The sequence below is a fragment of the Rhinoderma darwinii genome (assembly GCF_050947455.1).
Source record: "Rhinoderma darwinii isolate aRhiDar2 chromosome 11 unlocalized genomic scaffold, aRhiDar2.hap1 SUPER_11_unloc_4, whole genome shotgun sequence".
Lineage (NCBI taxonomy): Eukaryota > Metazoa > Chordata > Amphibia > Anura > Rhinodermatidae > Rhinoderma > Rhinoderma darwinii.
In genome coordinates, this window is record NW_027461856.1 from 305079 (window position 1) to 326218 (window position 21140).

The 21140-nt window shown below is 40.1% G+C and overlaps 1 protein-coding gene across 1 annotated transcript in view; it reads left to right on the forward strand.

Annotated features, from left to right (window-relative positions):
* The window catches only part of LOC142698051 (uncharacterized), a 92194-nt gene that overhangs the window by 37019 nt on the left and 34035 nt on the right, over window positions 1-21140 (forward strand). Inside the window, exon 3 of the mRNA XM_075847779.1 lies at window positions 452-553. Coding sequence (XP_075703894.1) covers window positions 452-553 — 102 coding nt within the window. The remainder of the gene's footprint in view (window positions 1-451; window positions 554-21140) is intronic.

Consider the following 21140-nt stretch of genomic DNA (forward strand, 5'->3'; position numbering starts at 1 on the left):
CATGATTTCATATTATTGTTTATTATATGAATATTAGTACCTTGGCGGCATGTTACGTATATGGACGCGACAGCCGCCAAGAGGAAATATAAAGCGGGCTGACGGGCTTTACACGGAGCGGGCGTTGGCTGTATATTACAGTTGACACCTCAATGCAACAGGCGGAATCGGAGAATACTCCATTTAACCACTTAGATGCCGCGGTCAATAGTGACTGCAGCATCTAAGTGTTTAGAAAGAGGAAAGCGGCCCCCTCCGACAGCACGTCAGCCTGCCCATGACGCCATCACGGGGTGCCGATAGTTGTCATGGCAGCCTGGAGGCCTAATGAACATTTCTGAGATTTCTTCTTGATACTTCTCCCCCACTAGAAGACTGCAGTGAATTACACTGATAGATTGGGACACATTTCTGGGACTTCACACATCTCATTCATTCTTTCTTTTGTCAGGCATTGGTAGTCGGGTGATCTACGTCACCAAGGGCTGCCCCGATGGAAAAGACATCTGTTTCTTCCGCATGGAGCAGTGCAGAGGACCTGAGGATTGTGGAGGTGAGTAACAGTTATATAGTGAGAAGAACAACAACCCTAAATCTCCACGTAGTGGACGCCCCTTTATTTACAGTCCTGGATATAGAAAGTCAATTACACAGATCTCTGCACTGTCCAGTGATATATATTATACATAGGTATTAGGTCACCCCTGTACTGTCCACCCCCCCCCATATGTAATAGTATTTATATCTCTGCACTGTCCAGTGATATATATTATACATAGTTATTAGGTCACCCCTGAACTGTCGCCCCCCCATATGTAATAGTATTTAGATCTCTGTACTGTCCAGTGATATATATTATACATAGTTATTAGGTCACCCCTGAACTGTCGCCCCCCCATATGTAATAGTATTTAGATCTCTGCACTGTCCAGTGATATATATTATACATAGGTATTAGGTCACCCCTGAACTGTCGCCCCCCCCATATGTAATAGTATTTAGATCTCTGTACTGTCCAGTGATATATATTATACATAGGTATTAGGTCACCCCTGAAGTGTCCACCCCCCCCCATATGTAATAGTATTTATATCTCTGCACTGTCCGGTAATATATATTATACATAGGTATTAGGTCACCCCTGAACTGTCGCCCCCCCCCATATGTAATAGTATTTAGATCTCTGCACTGTCCAGTGATATATATTATACATAGTTATTAGGTCACCCCTGAACTGTCCACCCCCCCCCCATATGTAATAGTATTTAGATCTCTGTACTGCCCAGTGATATATATTATACATAGTCATTAGGTCACCCCTGAAGTGTCCACCCCCCCCATATGTAATAGTATTTAGATCTCTGCACTGTCCAGTGATATATATTATACATAGGTATTAGGTCACCCCTGAACTGTCCACCCCCCCCCATATGTAATAGTATTTATATCTCTGCACTGTCCAGTGATATATATTATACATAGTTATTAGGTCACCCCTGAACTGTCACCCCCCCCCATATGTAATAGTATTTAGATCTCTGTACTGTCCAATGATATATATTATACATAGGTATTAGGTCACCCCTGAACTGTCACCCCCCCCCCCCCCCCCATATGTAATAGTATTTAGATCACTGCACTGTCCAGTGATATATATTATACATAGGTATTAGGTCACCCCTGAACTGTCCACCCCCCCCCCCATATGTAATAGTATTTAGATCTCTGCACTGTCCAGTGATATATATTATACATAGTTATTAGGTCACCCCTGAACTGTCGCCCCCCCATATGTAATAGCATTTATATCTCTGTACTGTCCAGTGATATATATTATACATAGTCATTAGGTCACCCCTGAACTGTCGCCCCCCCCCCCCCCCCCGCATATGTAATAGTATTTATATCGCTGCACTGTCCAATGATATATATTATACATAGTTATTAGGTCACCCCTGAACTGTCGCCCCCCCCATATGTAATAGTATTTAGATCTCTGCACTGTCCAGTGATATATATTATACATAGTTATTAGGTCACCCCTGAACTGTCCACCCCCCCCCATATGTAATAGTATTTATATCTCTGCACTGTCCAGTGATATATATTATACATAGGTATTAGGTCACCCCTGAACTGTCCACCACCCGCATATGTAATAGTATTTAGATCTCTGCACTGTCCAGTGAATATTATACATAGGTATTAAGTCACCCCTGAACTGTCACCCCCCCCATATGTAATAGTATTTATATCTCTGCACTGTCCAGTGATATATATTATACATAGTTATTAGGTCACCCCTGAACTGTCCACCACCCGCATATGTAATAGTATTTAGATCTCTGCACTGTCCAGTGATATATATTATACATAGGTATTAGGTCACCCCTGAACTGTCCACCCCCCCATATGTAATAGTATTTATATCTCTGCACTGTCCAGTGATATATATTATACATAGTCATTAGGTCACCCCTGAACTGTCCACCCCCCAATATTTAATAGTATTTAGATCTCTGCACTGTTCAGTGATATATATTATACATAGGTATTAGGTCACCCCTGAAGTGTCGCCCCCCCCATATGTAATAGTATTTATATCTCTGCACTGTCCAGTGATATATATTATACATAGGTATTAGGTCACCCCTGAACTGTCCACCTCCCCCATATGTAATAGTATTTAGATCTCTGCACTGTCCAGTGATATATATTATACATAGTTATTAGGTCACCCCTGAACTGTCACCCCCCCCCCCCATATGTAATAGTATTTATATCTCTGCACTGTCCAGTCATATATATTATACATAGTTATTAGGTCACCCCTGAACTGTCGCCCCCCCCCCCCCCCGCATATGTAATAGTATTTAGATCTCTGTACTGTCAAGTGATATATATTATACATAGTTATTAGGTCACCCCTGAACTGTCGCCCCCCCATATGTAATAGTATTTATATCTCTGCACTGTCCAGTGATATATATTATACATAGTTATTAGGTCACCCCTGAACTGTCACTCCCCCATATGTAATAGTATTTAGATCTCTGCACTGTCAAGTGATATATATTATACATTGGTATTAAGTCACCCCTGAACTGTCCACCCCCCCATATGTAATGGTATTTAGATCTCTGCACTGTCCAGTGATATATGTTATACATAGGTATTAGGTCACCCCTGAACTGTCCACCCCCCCCCATATGTAATATTATTTATATCTCTGCACTGTCCAGTGATATATATTATACATAGTTATTAGGTCACCCCTGAACTGTCGCCCCCCCCCATATGTAATAGTATTTATATCTCTGCACTGTCCAGTGATATATATTATACATAGTTATTAGGTCACCCCTGAACTGTCACTCCCCCATATGTAATAGTGTTTATATCTCTGCACTGTCCAGTGATATATATTATACATAGGTATTAGGTCACCCCTGAACTGTCACCCCCCCCATATGTAATAGTATTTATATCTCTGCACTGCCCAGTGATATATATTATACATAGTTATTAGGTCACCCCTGAACTGTCCCCCCCCCATATGTAATAGTATTTATATCTCTGCACTGTCCAGTGATATATATTATACATAGTTATTAGGTCACCCCTGAACTGTCGCCCCCCCCCCCCCATATGTAATAGTATTTATATCTCTGCACTGCCCAGTGATATATATTATACATAGTTATTAGGTCACCCCTGAACTGTCGCCCCCCCCCATATGTAATAGTCTTTAGATCTCTGCACTGTCCAGTGATATATATTATACATAGTTATTAGGTCACCCCTGAACTGTCTCCCCCCCATATGTAATAGTATTTATATCTCTGTACTGTCCAGTGATATATATTATACATAGTTATTAGGTCACCCCTGAACTGTCCACCCCCATATGTAATAGTATTTAGATCTCTGTACTGTCCAGTGATATATATTATACATAGGTATTAGGTCACCCCTGAACTGTCGCCCCCCCCCCCCCATATGTAATAGTATTTATATCTCTGCACTGTCCAGTGATATATATTATACATAGTTATTAGGTCACCCCTGAACTGTCGCCCCCCCCCCATATGTAATAGTATTTATATTTCTGCACTGTCCAGTGATATATATTATACATAGTTATTAGGTCACCCCTGAACTGTCCACCCCCCCCCATATGTAATAGTATTTAGATCTCTGTACTGTCCAGTGATATATATTATACATAGGTATTAGGTCACCCCTGAACTGTCGCCCCCCCCCCCCATATGTAATAGTATTTATATCTCTGCACTGTCCAGTGATATATATTATACATAGTTATTAGGTCACCCCTGAACTGTCGCCCCCCCCCCATATGTAATAGTATTTATATTTCTGCACTGTCCAGTGATATATATTATACATAGTTATTAGGTCACCCCTGAACTGTCCACCCCCCCCATATGTAATAGTATTTAGATCTCTGTACTGTCCAGTGATATATATTATACATAGTTATTAGGTCACCCCTGAACTGTCCACCCCCATATGTAATAGTATTTAGATCTCTGTACTGTCCAGTGATATATATTATACATAGGTATTAGGTCACCCCTGAACTGTCGCCCCCCCCCCCATATGTAATAGTATTTAGATCTCTGTACTGTCCAGTGATATATATTATACATAGTTATTAGGTCACCCCTGAACTGTCCACCCCCCCATATGTAATAGTATTTATATCTCTGCACTGTCCAGTGATATATATTATACATAGTTATTAGGTCACCCCTGAACTGTCGCCCCCCCCCCCATATGTAATAGTATTTATATTTCTGCACTGTCCAGTGATATATATTATACATAGTTATTAGGTCACCCCTGAACTGTCCACCCCCCCCATATGTAATAGTATTTAGATCTCTGTACTGTCCAGTGATATATATTATACATAGGTATTAGGTCACCCCTGAACTGTCGCCCCCCCCCCATATGTAATAGTATTTATATCTCTGCACTGTCCAGTGATATATATTATACATAGTTATTAGGTCTCCCCTGAACTGTCGCCCCCCCATATGTAATAGTATTTATATCTCTGCACTGTCCAGTGATATGTATTATACATAGGTATTAGGTCACCCCTGAACTGTCCACCCCCCCATATGTAATAGAATTTAGATCTCTGCACTGTCCAGTGATATATATTATACATAGGTATTAGGTCACCCCTGAACTGTCTCTCCCCCCATATGTAATAGTATTTAGATCTCTGCACTGTCCAGTGATATATATTATACATAGTTATTAGGTCACCCCTGAACTGTCGCCCCCCATATGTAATAGTATTTAGATCTCTGCACTGTCCAGTGATATATATTATACATAGTTATTAGGTCACCCCTGAACTATCACCCCCCCCCCCCATATGTAATAGTATTTATATCTCTGCACTGTCCAGTGATATATATTATACATAGTTATTAGGTCACCCCTGAACTGTCACCCCCCCATATGTAATAGTATTTAGATCTCTGCACTGTCCAGTGATATATTATACATAGTTATTAGGTCACCCCTGAACTGTCTCCCCCCCCCCATATGTAATAGTATTTAGATCTCTGCACTGTCCAGTGATATATATTATACATAGTTATTAGGTCACCCCTGAAGTGTCGCCCCCCCCCCCCCATATGTAATAGTATTTATATCTCTGCACTGGTCAGTGATATATATTATACATAGGTATTAGGTCACCCCTGAACTGTCGCCCCCCCCCCATATGTAATAGTATTTAGATCTCTGCACTGTCCAGTGATATATATTATACATAGGTATTAGGTCACCCCTGAACTGTCTCCCCCCCCCATATGTAATAGTATTTATATCTCTGCACTGTCCAGTGATATATATTATACATAGTTATTAGGTCACCCCTAAACTGTCGCCCCCCCCCCATATGTAATAGTATTTATAGCTCTGCACTGTCCAGTGATATATATTATACATAGTTATTATGTCACCCCTGAACTGTCGCCCCCCCCCATATGTAATAGTATTTATATCTCTGTACTGTCCAGTGATATATATTATACATAGTTATTAGATCACCCCTGAACTGTTGCCCCCCCCCCCCATATGTAATAGTATTTATATCTCTGTACTGTCCAGTGATATATATTATACATAGTTATTAGGTCACCCCTGAACTGTCGCCCCCCCCATATGTAATAGTATTTATATCTCTGCACTGTCCAGTGATATATATTATACATAGGTATTAGGTCACCCCTGAACTGTCTCCCCCCCCCCCTCATATGTAATAGTATTTATAACTCTGCACTGTCCAGTGATATATATTATACATAGTTATTAGGTCACCCCTGAACTGTCACCCCCCCCCCCCATATGTAATAGTATTTAGATCTCTGCACTGTCCAGTGATATATATTATACATAGGTATTAGGTCACCCCTGAACTATCACCCCCCCCCCCATATGTAATAGTATTTATATCTCTGTACTGTCCAGTGATATATATTATACATAGGTATTAGGTCACGCCCTGAACTGTCCACCCCCCCATATGTAATAGTATTTAGATCTCTGCACTGTCCAGTGATATATATTATACATAGTTATTAGGTCACCCCTGAACTGTCACCCCCCCCCCCCATATGTAATAGTATTTAGATCTCTGCACTGTCCAGTGATATATATTATACATAGTTATTAGGTCACCCCTGAACTGTCTCCCCCCCCCCTCCATATGTAATAGTATTTATATCTCTGCACTGTCCAGTGATATATATTATACATAGGTATTAGGTCACCCCCTGAACTGTCCACCCCCCCATATGTAATAGTATTTATATCTCTGCACTGTCCAGTGATATATATTATACATAGGTATTAGGTCACCCCTGAACTGTCGCCCCCCCCCCCCATATGTAATAGTATTTATATCTCTGTACTGTCCAGTGATATATATTATACATAGGTATTAGGTCACCCCTGAACTGTCGCCCCCCCCCCATATGTAATAGTATTTAGATCTCTGCACTGTCCAGTGATATATATTATACAGTTATTAGGTCACCCCTGAACTGTCGCCCCCCCCCCATATGTAATAGTATTTAGATCTCTGTACTGTCCAGTGATATATATATTATACATAGGTATTAGGTCACCCCTGAACTGTCCACCCCCCCCCCATATGTAATAGTATTTAGATATCTGCACTGTCCAGTGATATATATTATACATAGGTATTAGCTCACCCCTGAACTGTCGCCCCCCCCCCCCCATATGTAATAGTATTTAGATCTCTGCACTGTCCAGTGATATATATTATACATAGTTATTAGGTCACTCCTGAACTGTCCACCCCCCCCCATATGTAATAGTATTTAGATCTCAGCACTGTCCAGTGATATATATTATACATAGGTATTAGGTCACCCCTGAACTGTCGCCCCCCCATATGTAATAGTATTTATATCTCTGCACTGTCCACTGATACATATTATACATAGTTATTAGGTCACCCCTGAACTGTCCCCCCCCCCATATGTAATAGTATTTATAACTCTGCAATTGTCCAGTGATATATATTATACATAGTTATTAGGTCACCCCTGAACTGTCCACCCCCCCATATGTAATAGTATTTATATCTCTGCACTGTCCAGTGATATATATTATACATAGGTATTAGGTCACCCCTGAACTGTCACCCCCCAATATGTAATAGTATTTAGATCTCTGTACTGTCCAGTGATATATATTATACATAGTTATTAGGTCACCCCCTGAACTGTCTCCCCCATATGTAATAGTATTTAGATCTCTGTACTGTCCAGTGATATATATTATACATAGTTATTAGGTCACCCCCTGAACTGTCACCCCCATATGTAATAGTATTTAGATCTCTGTACTGTCCAGTGATATATATTATACATAGTTATTAGGTCACCCCCTGAACTGTCTCCCCCATATGTAATAGTATTTAGATCTCTGCACTGTCCAGTGATATATATTATACATAGGTATTAGGTCACCCCCTGAACTGTCTCCCCCATATGTAATAATATTTATATCTCTGTACTGTCCAGTGATATATATTATACATAGTTATTAGGTCACCCCCTGAACTGTCACCCCCATATGTAATAGTATTTAGATCTCTGTACTGTCCAGTGATATATATTATACATAGTTATTAGGTCACCCCCTGAACTGTCACCCCCCCCCCCATATGTAATAGTATTTAGATCTCTGTACTGCCCAGTGATATATATTATACATAGGTATTAGGTCACCCCTGAACTGTCTCTCCCCATATGTAATAGTATTTATATCTCTGCACTGTCCAGTGATATATATTATACAGAGTTATTAGGTCACCCCTGAACTGTCCACCCCCCCATATGTAATAGTATTTATATCTCTGCACTGTCCAGTGATATATGTTATACATAGGTATTAGGTCACCCCTGAACTGTCGTCTCCCCCATATGTAATAGTATTTAGATCTCTGTACTGTCCAGTGATATATATTATACATAGGTATTAGGTCACCCCTGAACTGTCCACCCCCCCCATATGTAATAGTATTTAGATCTCTGCACTGTCCAGTGATATATATTATACATAGTTATTAGGTCACCCCTGAACTGTCACCCCCCCCCCCATATGTAATAGTATTTATATCTCTGCACTGTCCAGTGATATATATTATACATAGGTATTAGGTCACCCCTGAACTGTCCACCCCCCCCATATGTAATAGTATTTATATCTCTGCACTGTCCAGTGATATACATTATACATAGTTATTAGGTCACCCCTGAACTGTCGCCCCCCCCCCCCCATATGTAATAGTATTTAGATCTCTGTACTGTCCAGTGATATATATTATACATAGGTATTAGGTCACCCCTGAACTGTCGCCCCCCCATATGTAATAGTATTTATATCTCTGCACTGTCCAGTGATATATATTATACATAGTTATTAGGTCACCCCTGAACTGTCGCCCCCCCCCCATATGTAATAGTATTTAGATCTCTGTACTGTCCAGTGATATATATTATACATAGGTATTAGGTCACCCCTGAACTGTCGCACCCCCATATGTAATAGTATTTATATCTCTGCACTGTCCAGTGATATATATTATACAGAGTTATTAGGTCACCCCTGAACTGTCGCCCCCCCCCCATATGTAATAGTATTTATATCTCTGCACTGTCCAGTGATATATATTATACAGAGTTATTTGGTCACCCCTGAACTGTCACCCCCCCCCCCATATGTATTAGTATTTAGATCTCTGCACTGTCCAGTGATATATATTATACATAGTTATTAGGTCACCCTTGAACCTGTCACCCCCCCCCCATATGTAATAGTATTTATATCTCTGCACTGTCCAGTGATATATATTATACATAGTTATTAGGTCACCCCTGAACTGTCTCCCCCCCCCCATATGTAATAGTATTTAGATCTCTGTACTGTCCAGTGATATATATTATACATAGGTATTAGGTCACCCCTGAACTGTCCACCCCCCCCCCATATGTAATAGTATTTATATCTCTGCACCTTCCAGTGATATATATTATACATAGTTATTAGGTCACCCCTGAACTGTCTCCCCCCCCCCCATATGTAATAGTATTTAGATCTCTGCACTGTCCAGTGATATATATTATACATAGTTATTAGGTCACCCCTGAACTGTGCCCCCCCCATATGTAATAGTATTTATATCTCTGCACTGTTCAGTGATATATATTATACATAGGTATTAGGTCACCCCTGAACTGTCTCCCCCCCCCCCATATGTAATAGTATTTATATCTCTGTACTGTCCTGTGATATATATTATACATAGTTATTAGGTCTCCCCTGAACTGTCACCCCCCCCCCATATGTAATAGTATTTAGATCTCTGCACTGTCCAGTGATATATATTATACATAGGTATTTGGTCGCCCCTGAACTGCCACCCTCCCATATGTAATAGTATTTATATCTCTGCACTGTCCTGATACATATTATACATAGTTATTAGGTCACCCCTGAACTGTCCACCCCCCCATATGTAATAGTATTTATATCTCTGCACTGTCCAGTGATATATATTATACATAGGTATTAGGTCACCCCTGAACTGTCACCCCCCATATGTAATAGTATTTATATCTCTGCACTGTCCAGTGATATATGTTATACATAGGTATTAGGTCACCCCTGAACTGTCGTCTCCCCCATATGTAATAGTATTTAGATCTCTGTACTGTCCAGTGATATATATTATACATAGGTATTAGGTCACCCCTGAACTGTCCACCCCCCCCCATATGTAATAGTATTTAGATCTCTGCACTGTCCAGTGATATATATTATACATAGTTATTAGGTCACCCCTGAACTGTCACCCCCCCCCCCCCATATGTAATAGTATTTATATCTCTGCACAGTCCAGTGATATATATTATACATAGGTATTAGGTCACCCCTGAACTGTCCACCCCCCCATATGTAATAGTATTTATATCTCTGCACTGTCCAGTGATATACATTATACATAGTTATTAGGTCACCCCTGAACTGTCGCCCCCCCCATATGTAATAGTATTTAGATCTCTGTACTGTCCAGTGATATATATTATACATAGGTATTAGGTCACCCCTGAACTGTCGCCCCCCCATATGTAATAGTATTTATATCTCTGCACTGTCCAGTGATATATATTATACATAGTTATTAGGTCACCCCTGAACTGTCGCCCCCCCCCATATGTAATAGTATTTAGATCTCTGTACTGTCCAGTGATATATATTATACATAGGTATTAGGTCACCCCTGAACTGTCCACCCCCCCCCCATATGTAATAGTATTTAGATCTCTGTACTGTCCAGTGATATATATTATACATAGGTATTAGGTCACCCCATAACTGTCGCCCACCCCCCCATATGTAATAGTATTTAGATCTCTGCACTGTCCAGTGATATATATTATACATAGGTATTTGGTCGCCCCTGAACTGCCACCCTCCCATATGTAATAGTATTTATATCTCTGCACTGTCCTGATACATATTATACATAGTTATTAGGTCACCCCTGAACTGTCCACCCCCCCATATGTAATAGTATTTATATCTCTGCACTGTCCAGTGATATATATTATACATAGGTATTAGGTCACCCCTGAACTGTCACCCCCCATATGTAATAGTATTTATATCTCTGCACTGTCCAGTGATATATGTTATACATAGGTATTAGGTCACCCCTGAACTGTCGTCTCCCCCATATGTAATAGTATTTAGATCTCTGTACTGTCCAGTGATATATATTATACATAGGTATTAGGTCACCCCTGAACTGTCCACCCCCCCCATATGTAATAGTATTTAGATCTCTGCACTGTCCAGTGATATATATTATACATAGTTATTAGGTCACCCCTGAACTGTCACCCCCCCCCCATATGTAATAGTATTTATATCTCTGCACAGTCCAGTGATATATATTATACATAGGTATTAGGTCACCCCTGAACTGTCCACCCCCCCATATGTAATAGTATTTATATCTCTGCACTGTCCAGTGATATACATTATACATAGTTATTAGGTCACCCCTGAACTGTCGCCCCCCCCATATGTAATAGTATTTAGATCTCTGTACTGTCCAGTGATATATATTATACATAGGTATTAGGTCACCCCTGAACTGTCGCCCCCCCATATGTAATAGTATTTATATCTCTGCACTGTCCAGTGATATATATTATACATAGTTATTAGGTCACCCCTGAACTGTCGCCCCCCCCCATATGTAATAGTATTTAGATCTCTGTACTGTCCAGTGATATATATTATACATAGGTATTAGGTCACCCCTGAACTGTCCACCCCCCCCCCCATATGTAATAGTATTTAGATCTCTGTACTGTCCAGTGATATATATTATACATAGGTATTAGGTCACCCCATAACTGTCGCCCACCCCCCCATATGTAATAGTATTTAGATCTCTGCACTGTCCAGTGATATATATTATACATAGTTATTAGGTCACCCCTGAACTGTCGCCCCCCCCCCATATGTAATAGTATTTAGATCTCTGTACTGTCCAGTGATATATATATTATACATAGGTATTAGGTCACCCCTGAACTGTCGCCCCCCCCCATATGTAATAGTATTTAGATCTCTGCACTGTCCAGTGATATATATTATACATAGTTATTAGGTCACCCCTGAACTGTCGCCCCCCCCAATATGTAATAGTATTTAGATCTCTGTACTGTCCTGTGATATATATTATACATAGTTATTAGGTCACCCCTGAACTGTCGACCCCCCCCCATATGTAATAGTATTTATATCTCTGCACTGTCCAGTGATATATATTATACATAGTTATTAGGTCACCCCTGAACTGTCGCCCCCCCATATGTAATAGTATTTAGATCTCTGCACTGTCCAGTGATATATATTATACATAGGTATTAGGTCACCCCTGAACTGTCACCCCCCCCATATGTAATAGTATTTATATCTCTGCACTGTCCAGTGATATATATTATACATAGGTATTAGGTCACCCCTGAACTGTCACCCCCCCATATGTAATAGTATTTAGATCTCTGCACTGTCCAGTGATATATATTATACATAGTTATTAGGTCACCCCTGAACTGTCACCCCCCCCATATGTAATAGTATTTAGATCTCTGCACTGCCCAGTGATATATATTATACATAGGTATTAGGTCACCCCTGAACTGTCGCCCCCCCCCCATATGTAATAGTATTTAGATCTCTGCACTGTCCAGTGATATATATTATACATAGATATTAGGTCACCCCTGAACTGTCTCTCCCCCCCATATGTAATAGTATTTATATCTCTGCACTGCCCAGTGATATATATTATACATAGGTATTAGGTCACCCCTGAACTGTCCACCCCCCATATGTAATAGTATTTATATCTCTGCACTGTCCAGTGATATATATTATACATAGTTATTAGGTCACCCCTGAACTGTCACCCCCCCCCCCCCATATGTAATAGTATTTATATCTCTGCACTGTCCAGTGATATATATTATACATAGTTATTAGGTCACCCCTGAACTGTCCCCCCCCCATATGTAATAGTATTTATATCTCTGCACTGTCCAGTGATATATATTATACATAGTTATTAGGTCACCTCTGAACTGTCCCCCCCCCATATGTAATAGTATTTATATCTCTGCACTGTCCAGTGATATATATTATACATAGGTATTAGGTCACCCCTGAACTGTCGCCCCCCCCCCCATATGTAATAGTATTTAGATCTCTGTACTGTCCAGTGATATATATTATACATAGTTATTAGGTCACCCCTGAACTGTCCCCCCCCCCCATATGTAATAGTATTTATATCTCTGCACTGTCCAGTGATATATATTATACATAGGTATTAGGTCACCCCTGAACTGTCGCCCCCCCCCCCATATGTAATAGTATTTATATCTCTGCACTGTCCAGGGATATATATTATACATAGGTATTAGGTCACGCCCTGAACTGTCCACCCCCCCATATGTAATAGTATTTATATCTCTGCACTGTCCAGTGATATATATTATACATAGTTATTAGGTCACCCCTGAACCGTCACCCCCCCCCCCATATGTAATAGTATTTATATCTCTGCACTGTCCAGTGATATATATTATACATAGTTATTAGGTCACCCCTGAACTGTCCCCCCCCCCCATATGTAATAGTATTTATATCTCTGCACTGTCCAGTGATATATATTATACATAGGTATTAGGTCACCCCCTGAACTGTCCACCCCCCCCCATATGTAATAGTATTTAGATCTCTGCACTGTCCAGTGATATATATTATACATAGGTATTAGGTCACCCCTGAACTGTCCACCCCCCCATATGTAATAGTATTTATATCTCTGCACTGTCCAGTGATATATATTATACATAGGTATTAGGTCACCCCTGAACTGTCCACCCCCCCATATGTAATAGTATTTATATCTCTGCACTGTCCAGTGATATACATTATACATAGTTATTAGGTCACCCCTGAACTGTCGCCCCCCCCCCATATGTAATAGTATTTAGATCTCTGTACTGTCCAGTGATATATATTATACATAGGTATTAGGTCACCCCTGAACTGTCGCCCCCCCATATGTAATAGTATTTATATCTCTGCACTGTCCAGTGATATATATTATACATAGTTATTAGGTCACCCCTGAACTGTCGCCCCCCCCCCCATATGTAATAGTATTTAGATCTCTGCACTGTCCAGTGATATATATTATACATAGTTATTAGGTCACCCCTGAACTGTCGCCCCCCCCATATGTAATAGTATTTATATCTCTGTACTGTCCAGTGATATATATTATACATAGGTATTAGGTCACCCCTGAACTGTCCACCCCCCCCCCCCCATATGTAATAGTATTTAGATCTCTGTACTGTCCAGTGATATATATTATACATAGGTATTAGGTCACCCCATAACTGTCGCCCACCCCCCCATATGTAATAGTATTTAGATCTCTGCACTGTCCAGTGATATATATTATACATAGTTATTAGGTCACCCCTGAACTGTCGCCCCCCCCCATATGTAATAGTATTTAGATCTCTGTACTGTCCAGTGATATATATATTATACATAGGTATTAGGTCACCCCTGAACTGTCGCCCCCCCCCCATATGTAATAGTATTTAGATCTCTGCACTGTCCAGTGATATATATTATACATAGTTATTAGGTCACCCCTGAACTGTCGCCCCCCCCCCAATATGTAATAGTATTTAGATCTCTGTACTGTCCTGTGATATATATTATACATAGTTATTAGGTCACCCCTGAACTGTCGCCCCCCCATATGTAATAGTATTTATATCTCTGCACTGTCCAGTGATATATATTATACATAGTTATTAGGTCACCCCTGAACTGTCGCCCCCCCCCCATATGTAATAGTATTTAGATCTCTGTACTGTCCAGTGATATATATTATACATAGTTATTAGGTCACCCCTGAACTGTCGACCCCCCCCCATATGTAATAGTATTTATATCTCTGCACTGTCCAGTGATATATATTATACATAGTTATTAGGTCACCCCTGAACTGTCGCCCCCCCATATGTAATAGTATTTAGATCTCTGCACTGTCCAGTGATATATATTATACATAGATATTAGGTCACCCCTGAACTGTCTCTCCCCCCCATATGTAATAGTATTTATATCTCTGCACTGCCCAGTGATATATATTATACATAGTTATTAGGTCACCCCTGAACTGTCCCCCCCCCATATGTAATAGTATTTATATCTCTGCACTGTCCAGTGATATATATTATACATAGTTATTAGGTCACCCCTGAACTGTCGCCCCCCCCCCATATGTAATAGTATTTATATCTCTGCACTGCCCAGTGATATATATTATACATAGTTATTAGGTCACCCCTGAACTGTCGCCCCCCCCCCATATGTAATAGTCTTTAGATCTCTGCACTGTCCAGTGATATATATTATACATAGTTATTAGGTCACCCCTGAACTGTCTCCCCCCCATATGTAATAGTATTTATATCTCTGTACTGTCCAGTGATATATATTATACATAGTTATTAGGTCACCCCTGAACTGTCCACCTCCCCCATATGTAATAGTATTTAGATCTCTGCACTGTCCAGTGATATATATTATACATAGTTATTAGGTCACCCCTGAACTGTCATCCCCCCCATATGTAATAGTATTTATATCTCTGCACTGTCCAGTCATATATATTATACATAGTTATTAGGTCACCCCTGAACTGTCGCCCCCCCCCCATATGTAATAGTATTTATATCTCTGCACTGCCCAGTGATATATATTATACATAGTTATTAGGTCACCCCTGAACTGTCGCCCCCCCCCCATATGTAATAGTCTTTAGATCTCTGCACTGTCCAGTGATATATATTATACATAGTTATTAGGTCACCCCTGAACTGTCTCCCCCCCATATGTAATAGTATTTATATCTCTGTACTGTCCAGTGATATATATTATACATAGTTATTAGGTCACCCCTGAACTGTCCACCCCCATATGTAATAGTATTTAGATCTCTGTACTGTCCAGTGATATATATTATACATAGGTATTAGGTCACCCCTGAACTGTCGCCCCCCCCCATATGTAATAGTATTTATATCTCTGCACTGTCCAGTGATATATATTATACATAGTTATTAGGTCACCCCTGAACTGTCCACCCCCATATGTAATAGTATTTAGATCTCTGTACTGTCCAGTGATATATATTATACATAGGTATTAGGTCACCCCTGAACTGTCGCCCCCCCCATATGTAATAGTATTTATATCTCTGCACTGTCCAGTGATATATATTATACATAGGTATTAGGTCACCCCTGAACTGTCCACCCCCCCATATGTAATAGAATTTAGATCTCTGCACTGTCCAGTGATATATATTATACATAGGTATTAGGTCACCCCTGAACTGTCTCTCCCCCCATATGTAATAGTATTTAGATCTCTGCACTGTCCAGTGATATATATTATACATAGTTATTAGGTCACCCCTGAACTGTCGCCCCCCATATGTAATAGTATTTAGATCTCTGCACTGTCCAGTGATATATATTATACATAGTTATTAGGTCACCCCTGAACTATCACCCCCCCCCCCATATGTAATAGTATTTATATCTCTGCACTGTCCAGTGATATATATTATACATAGTTATTAGGTCACCCCTGAACTGTCACCCCCCCCATATGTAATAGTATTTAGATCTCTGCACTGTCCAGTGATATATTATACATAGTTATTAGGTCACCCCTGAACTGTCTCCCCCCCCCCATATGTAATAGTATTTAGATCTCTGCACTGTCCAGTGATATATATTATACATAGTTATTAGGTCACCCCTGAAGGGTCGCCCCCCCCCCCCCCATATGTAATAGTATTTATATCTCTGCACTGTCCAGTGATATATATTATACATAGGTATTAGGTCACCCCTGAACTGTCGCCCCCCCCATATGTAATAGTATTTAGATCTCTGCACTGTCCAGTGATATATATTATACATAGGTATTAGGTCACCCCTGAACTGTCTCCCCCCCCCCATATGTAATAGTATTTATATCTCTGCACTGTCCAGTGATATATATTATACATAGTTATTAGGTCACCCCTAAACTGTCGCCCCCCCCATATGTAATAGTATTTATATCTCTGCACTGTCCAGTGATATATATTATACATAGTTATTAGGTCACCCCTGAACTGTCGCCCCCCCCCCATATGTAATAGTATTTATATCTCTGTACTGTCCAGTGATATATATTATACATAGTTATTAGGTCACCCCTGAACTGTCACCCCCCCCCCCGCCATATGTAATAGTATTTATATCTCTGCACTGTCCAGTGATATATATTATACATAGGTATTAGGTCACCCCTGAACTGTCTCCCCCCCCCTCATATGTAATAGTATTTAGATCTCTGCACTGTCCAGTGATATATATTATACATAGTTATTAGGTCACCCCTGAACTATCACCCCCCCCCCATATGTAATAGTATTTATATCTCTGTACTGTCCAGTGATATATATTATACATAGGTATTAGGTCACGCCCTGAACTGTCCACCCCCCCATATGTAATAGTATTTAGATCTCTGCACTGTCCAGTGATATATATTATACATAGTTATTAGGTCACCCCTGAACTGTCACCCCCCCCCATATGTAATAGTATTTAGATCTCTGCACTGTCCAGTGATATATATTATACATAGTTATTAGGTCACCCCTGAACTGTCTCCCCCCCCTCCATATGTAATAGTATTTATATCTCTGCACTGTCCAGTGATATATATTATACATAGGTATTAGGTCACCCCCTGAACTGTCCACCCCCCCCATATGTAATAGTATTTATATCTCTGCACTGTCCAGTGATATATATTATACATAGGTATTAGGTCACCCCTGAACTGTCGCCCCCCCCCCATATGTAATAGTATTTATATCTCTGTACTGTCCAGTGATATATATTATACATAGGTATTAGGTCACCCCTGAACTGTCGCCCCCCCCCCCATATGTAATAGTATTTAGATCTCTGCACTGTCCAGTGATATATATTATACAGTTATTAGGTCACCCCTGAACTGTCGCCCCCCCCCCCATATGTAATAGTATTTAGATCTCTGTACTGTCCAGTGATATATATATTATACATAGGTATTAGGTCACCCCTGAACTGTCCACCCCCCCCCCATATGTAATAGTATTTAGATATCTGCACTGTCCAGTGATATATATTATACATAGGTATTAGGTCACCCCTGAACTGTCGCCCCCCCCCATATGTAATAGTATTTAGATCTCTGCACTGTCCAGTGATATATATTATACATAGTTATTAGGTCACCCCTGAACTGTCCACCCCCCCCATATGTAATAGTATTTATATCTCTGCACTGTCCAGTGATATATATTATACATAGGTATTAGGTCACCCCTGAACTGTCACCCCCCAATATGTAATAGTATTTAGATCTCTGTACTGTCCAGTGATATATATTATACATAGTTATTAGGTCACCCCCTGAACTGTCACCCCCATATGTAATAGTATTTAGATCTCTGTACTGTCCAGTGATATATATTATACATAGTTATTAGGTCACCCCCTGAACTGTCACCCCCATATGTAATAGTATTTAGATCTCTGTACTGTCCAGTGATATATATTATACATAGTTATTAGGTCACCCCCTGAACTGTCTCCCCCCCCCCATATGTAATAGTATTTAGATCTCTGCACTGTCCAGTGATATATATTATACATAGGTATTAGGTCACCCCCTGAACTGTCTCCCCCATATGTAATAATATTTATATCTCTGTACTGTCCAGTGATATATATTATACATAGCTATTAGGTCACCCCCTGAACTGTCACCCCCATATGTAATAGTATTTAGATCTCTGTACTGTCCAGTGATATATATTATACATAGTTATTAGGTCACCCCCTGAACTGTCACCCCCCCCCCATATGTAATAGTATTTAGATCTCTGTACTGCCCAGTGATATATATTATACATAGGTATTAGGTCACCCCTGAACTGTCGCCCCCCCCATATGTAATAGTATTTATATCTCTGCACTGTCCAGTGATATATATTATACAGAGTTATTTGGTCACCCCTGAACTGTCACCCCCCCCCCCCCCATATGTAATAGTATTTAGATCTCTGCACTGTCCAGTGATATATATTATACATAGTTATTAGGTCACTCCTGAACTGTCCACCCCCCCCATATGTAATAGTATTTAGATCTCAGCACTGTCCAGTGATATATATTATACATAGGTATTAGGTCACCCCTGAACTGTCGCCCCCCCATATGTAATAGTATTTATATCTCTGCACTGTCCACTGATACATATTATACATAGTTATTAGGTCACCCCTGAACTGTCACCCCCCCCCCCATATGTAATAGTATTTATATCTCTGCACTGTCCAGTGATATATATTATACATAGTTATTAGGTCACCCCTGAACTGTCTCCCCCCCCCCCATATGTAATAGTATTTAGATCTCTGTACTGTCCAGTGATATATATTATACATAGGTATTAGGTCACCCCTGAACTGTCCACCCCCCCCCCATATGTAATAGTATTTATATCTCTGCACCTTCCAGTGATATATATTATACATAGTTATTAGGTCACCCCTGAACTGTCTCCCCCCCCCCATATGTAATAGTATTTAGATCTCTGCACTGTCCAGTGATATATATTATACATAGTTATTAGGTCACCCCTGAACTGTGCCCCCCCCCCATATGTAATAGTATTTATATCTCTGCACTGTTCAGTGATATATATTATACATAGGTATTAGGTCACCCCTGAACTGTCTCCCCCCCCCCATATGTAATAGTATTTATATCTCTGTACTGTCCTGTGATATATATTATACATAGTTATTAGGTCTCCCCTGAACTGTCACCCCCCCCCCATATGTAATAGTATTTAGATCTCTGCACTGTCCAGTGATATATATTATACATAGGTATTTGGTCGCCCCTGAACTGCCACCCTCCCATATGTAATAGTATTTATATCTCTGCACTGTCCTGATACATATTATACATAGTTATTAGGTCACCCCTGAACTGTCCACCCCCCCATATGTAATAGTATTTATATCTCTGCACTGTCCAGTGATATATATTATACATAGTTATTAGGTCACCCCTGAACTGTCCACCCCCCCATATGTAATAGTATTTATATCTCTGCACTGTCCAGTGATATACATTATACATAGTTATTAGGTCACCCCTGAACTGTCGCCCCCCCCCATATGTAATAGTATTTAGATCTCTGTACTGTCCAGTGATATATATTATACATAGGTATTAGGTCACCCCTGAACTGTCGCCCCCCCATATGTAATAGTATTTATATCTCTGCACTGTCCAGTGATATATATTATACATAGTTATTAGGTCACCCCTGAACTGTCGCCCCCCCCCCATATGTAATAGTATTTAGATCTCTGTACTGTCCAGTGATATATATTATACATAGGTATTAGGTCACCCCTGAACTGTCGCCCCCCCATATGTAATAGTATTTATATCTCTGCACTGTCCAGTGATATATATTATACAGAGTTATTAGGTCACCCCTGAACTGTCGCCCCCCCCAATATGTAATAGTATTTATATCTCTGCACTGTCCAGTGATATATATTATACAGAGTTATTTGGTCACCCCTGAACTGTCACCCCCCCCCCATATGTAATAGTATTTAGATCTCTGCACTGTCCAGTGATATATATTATACATAGTTATTAGGTCACCCCTGAACTGTCACCCCCCCCCCCATATGTAATAGTATTTATATCTCTGCACTGTCCAGTGATATATATTATACATAGTTATTAGGTCACCCCTGAACTGTCTCCCCCCCCCCCATATGTAATAGTATTTAGATCTCTGTACTGTCCAGT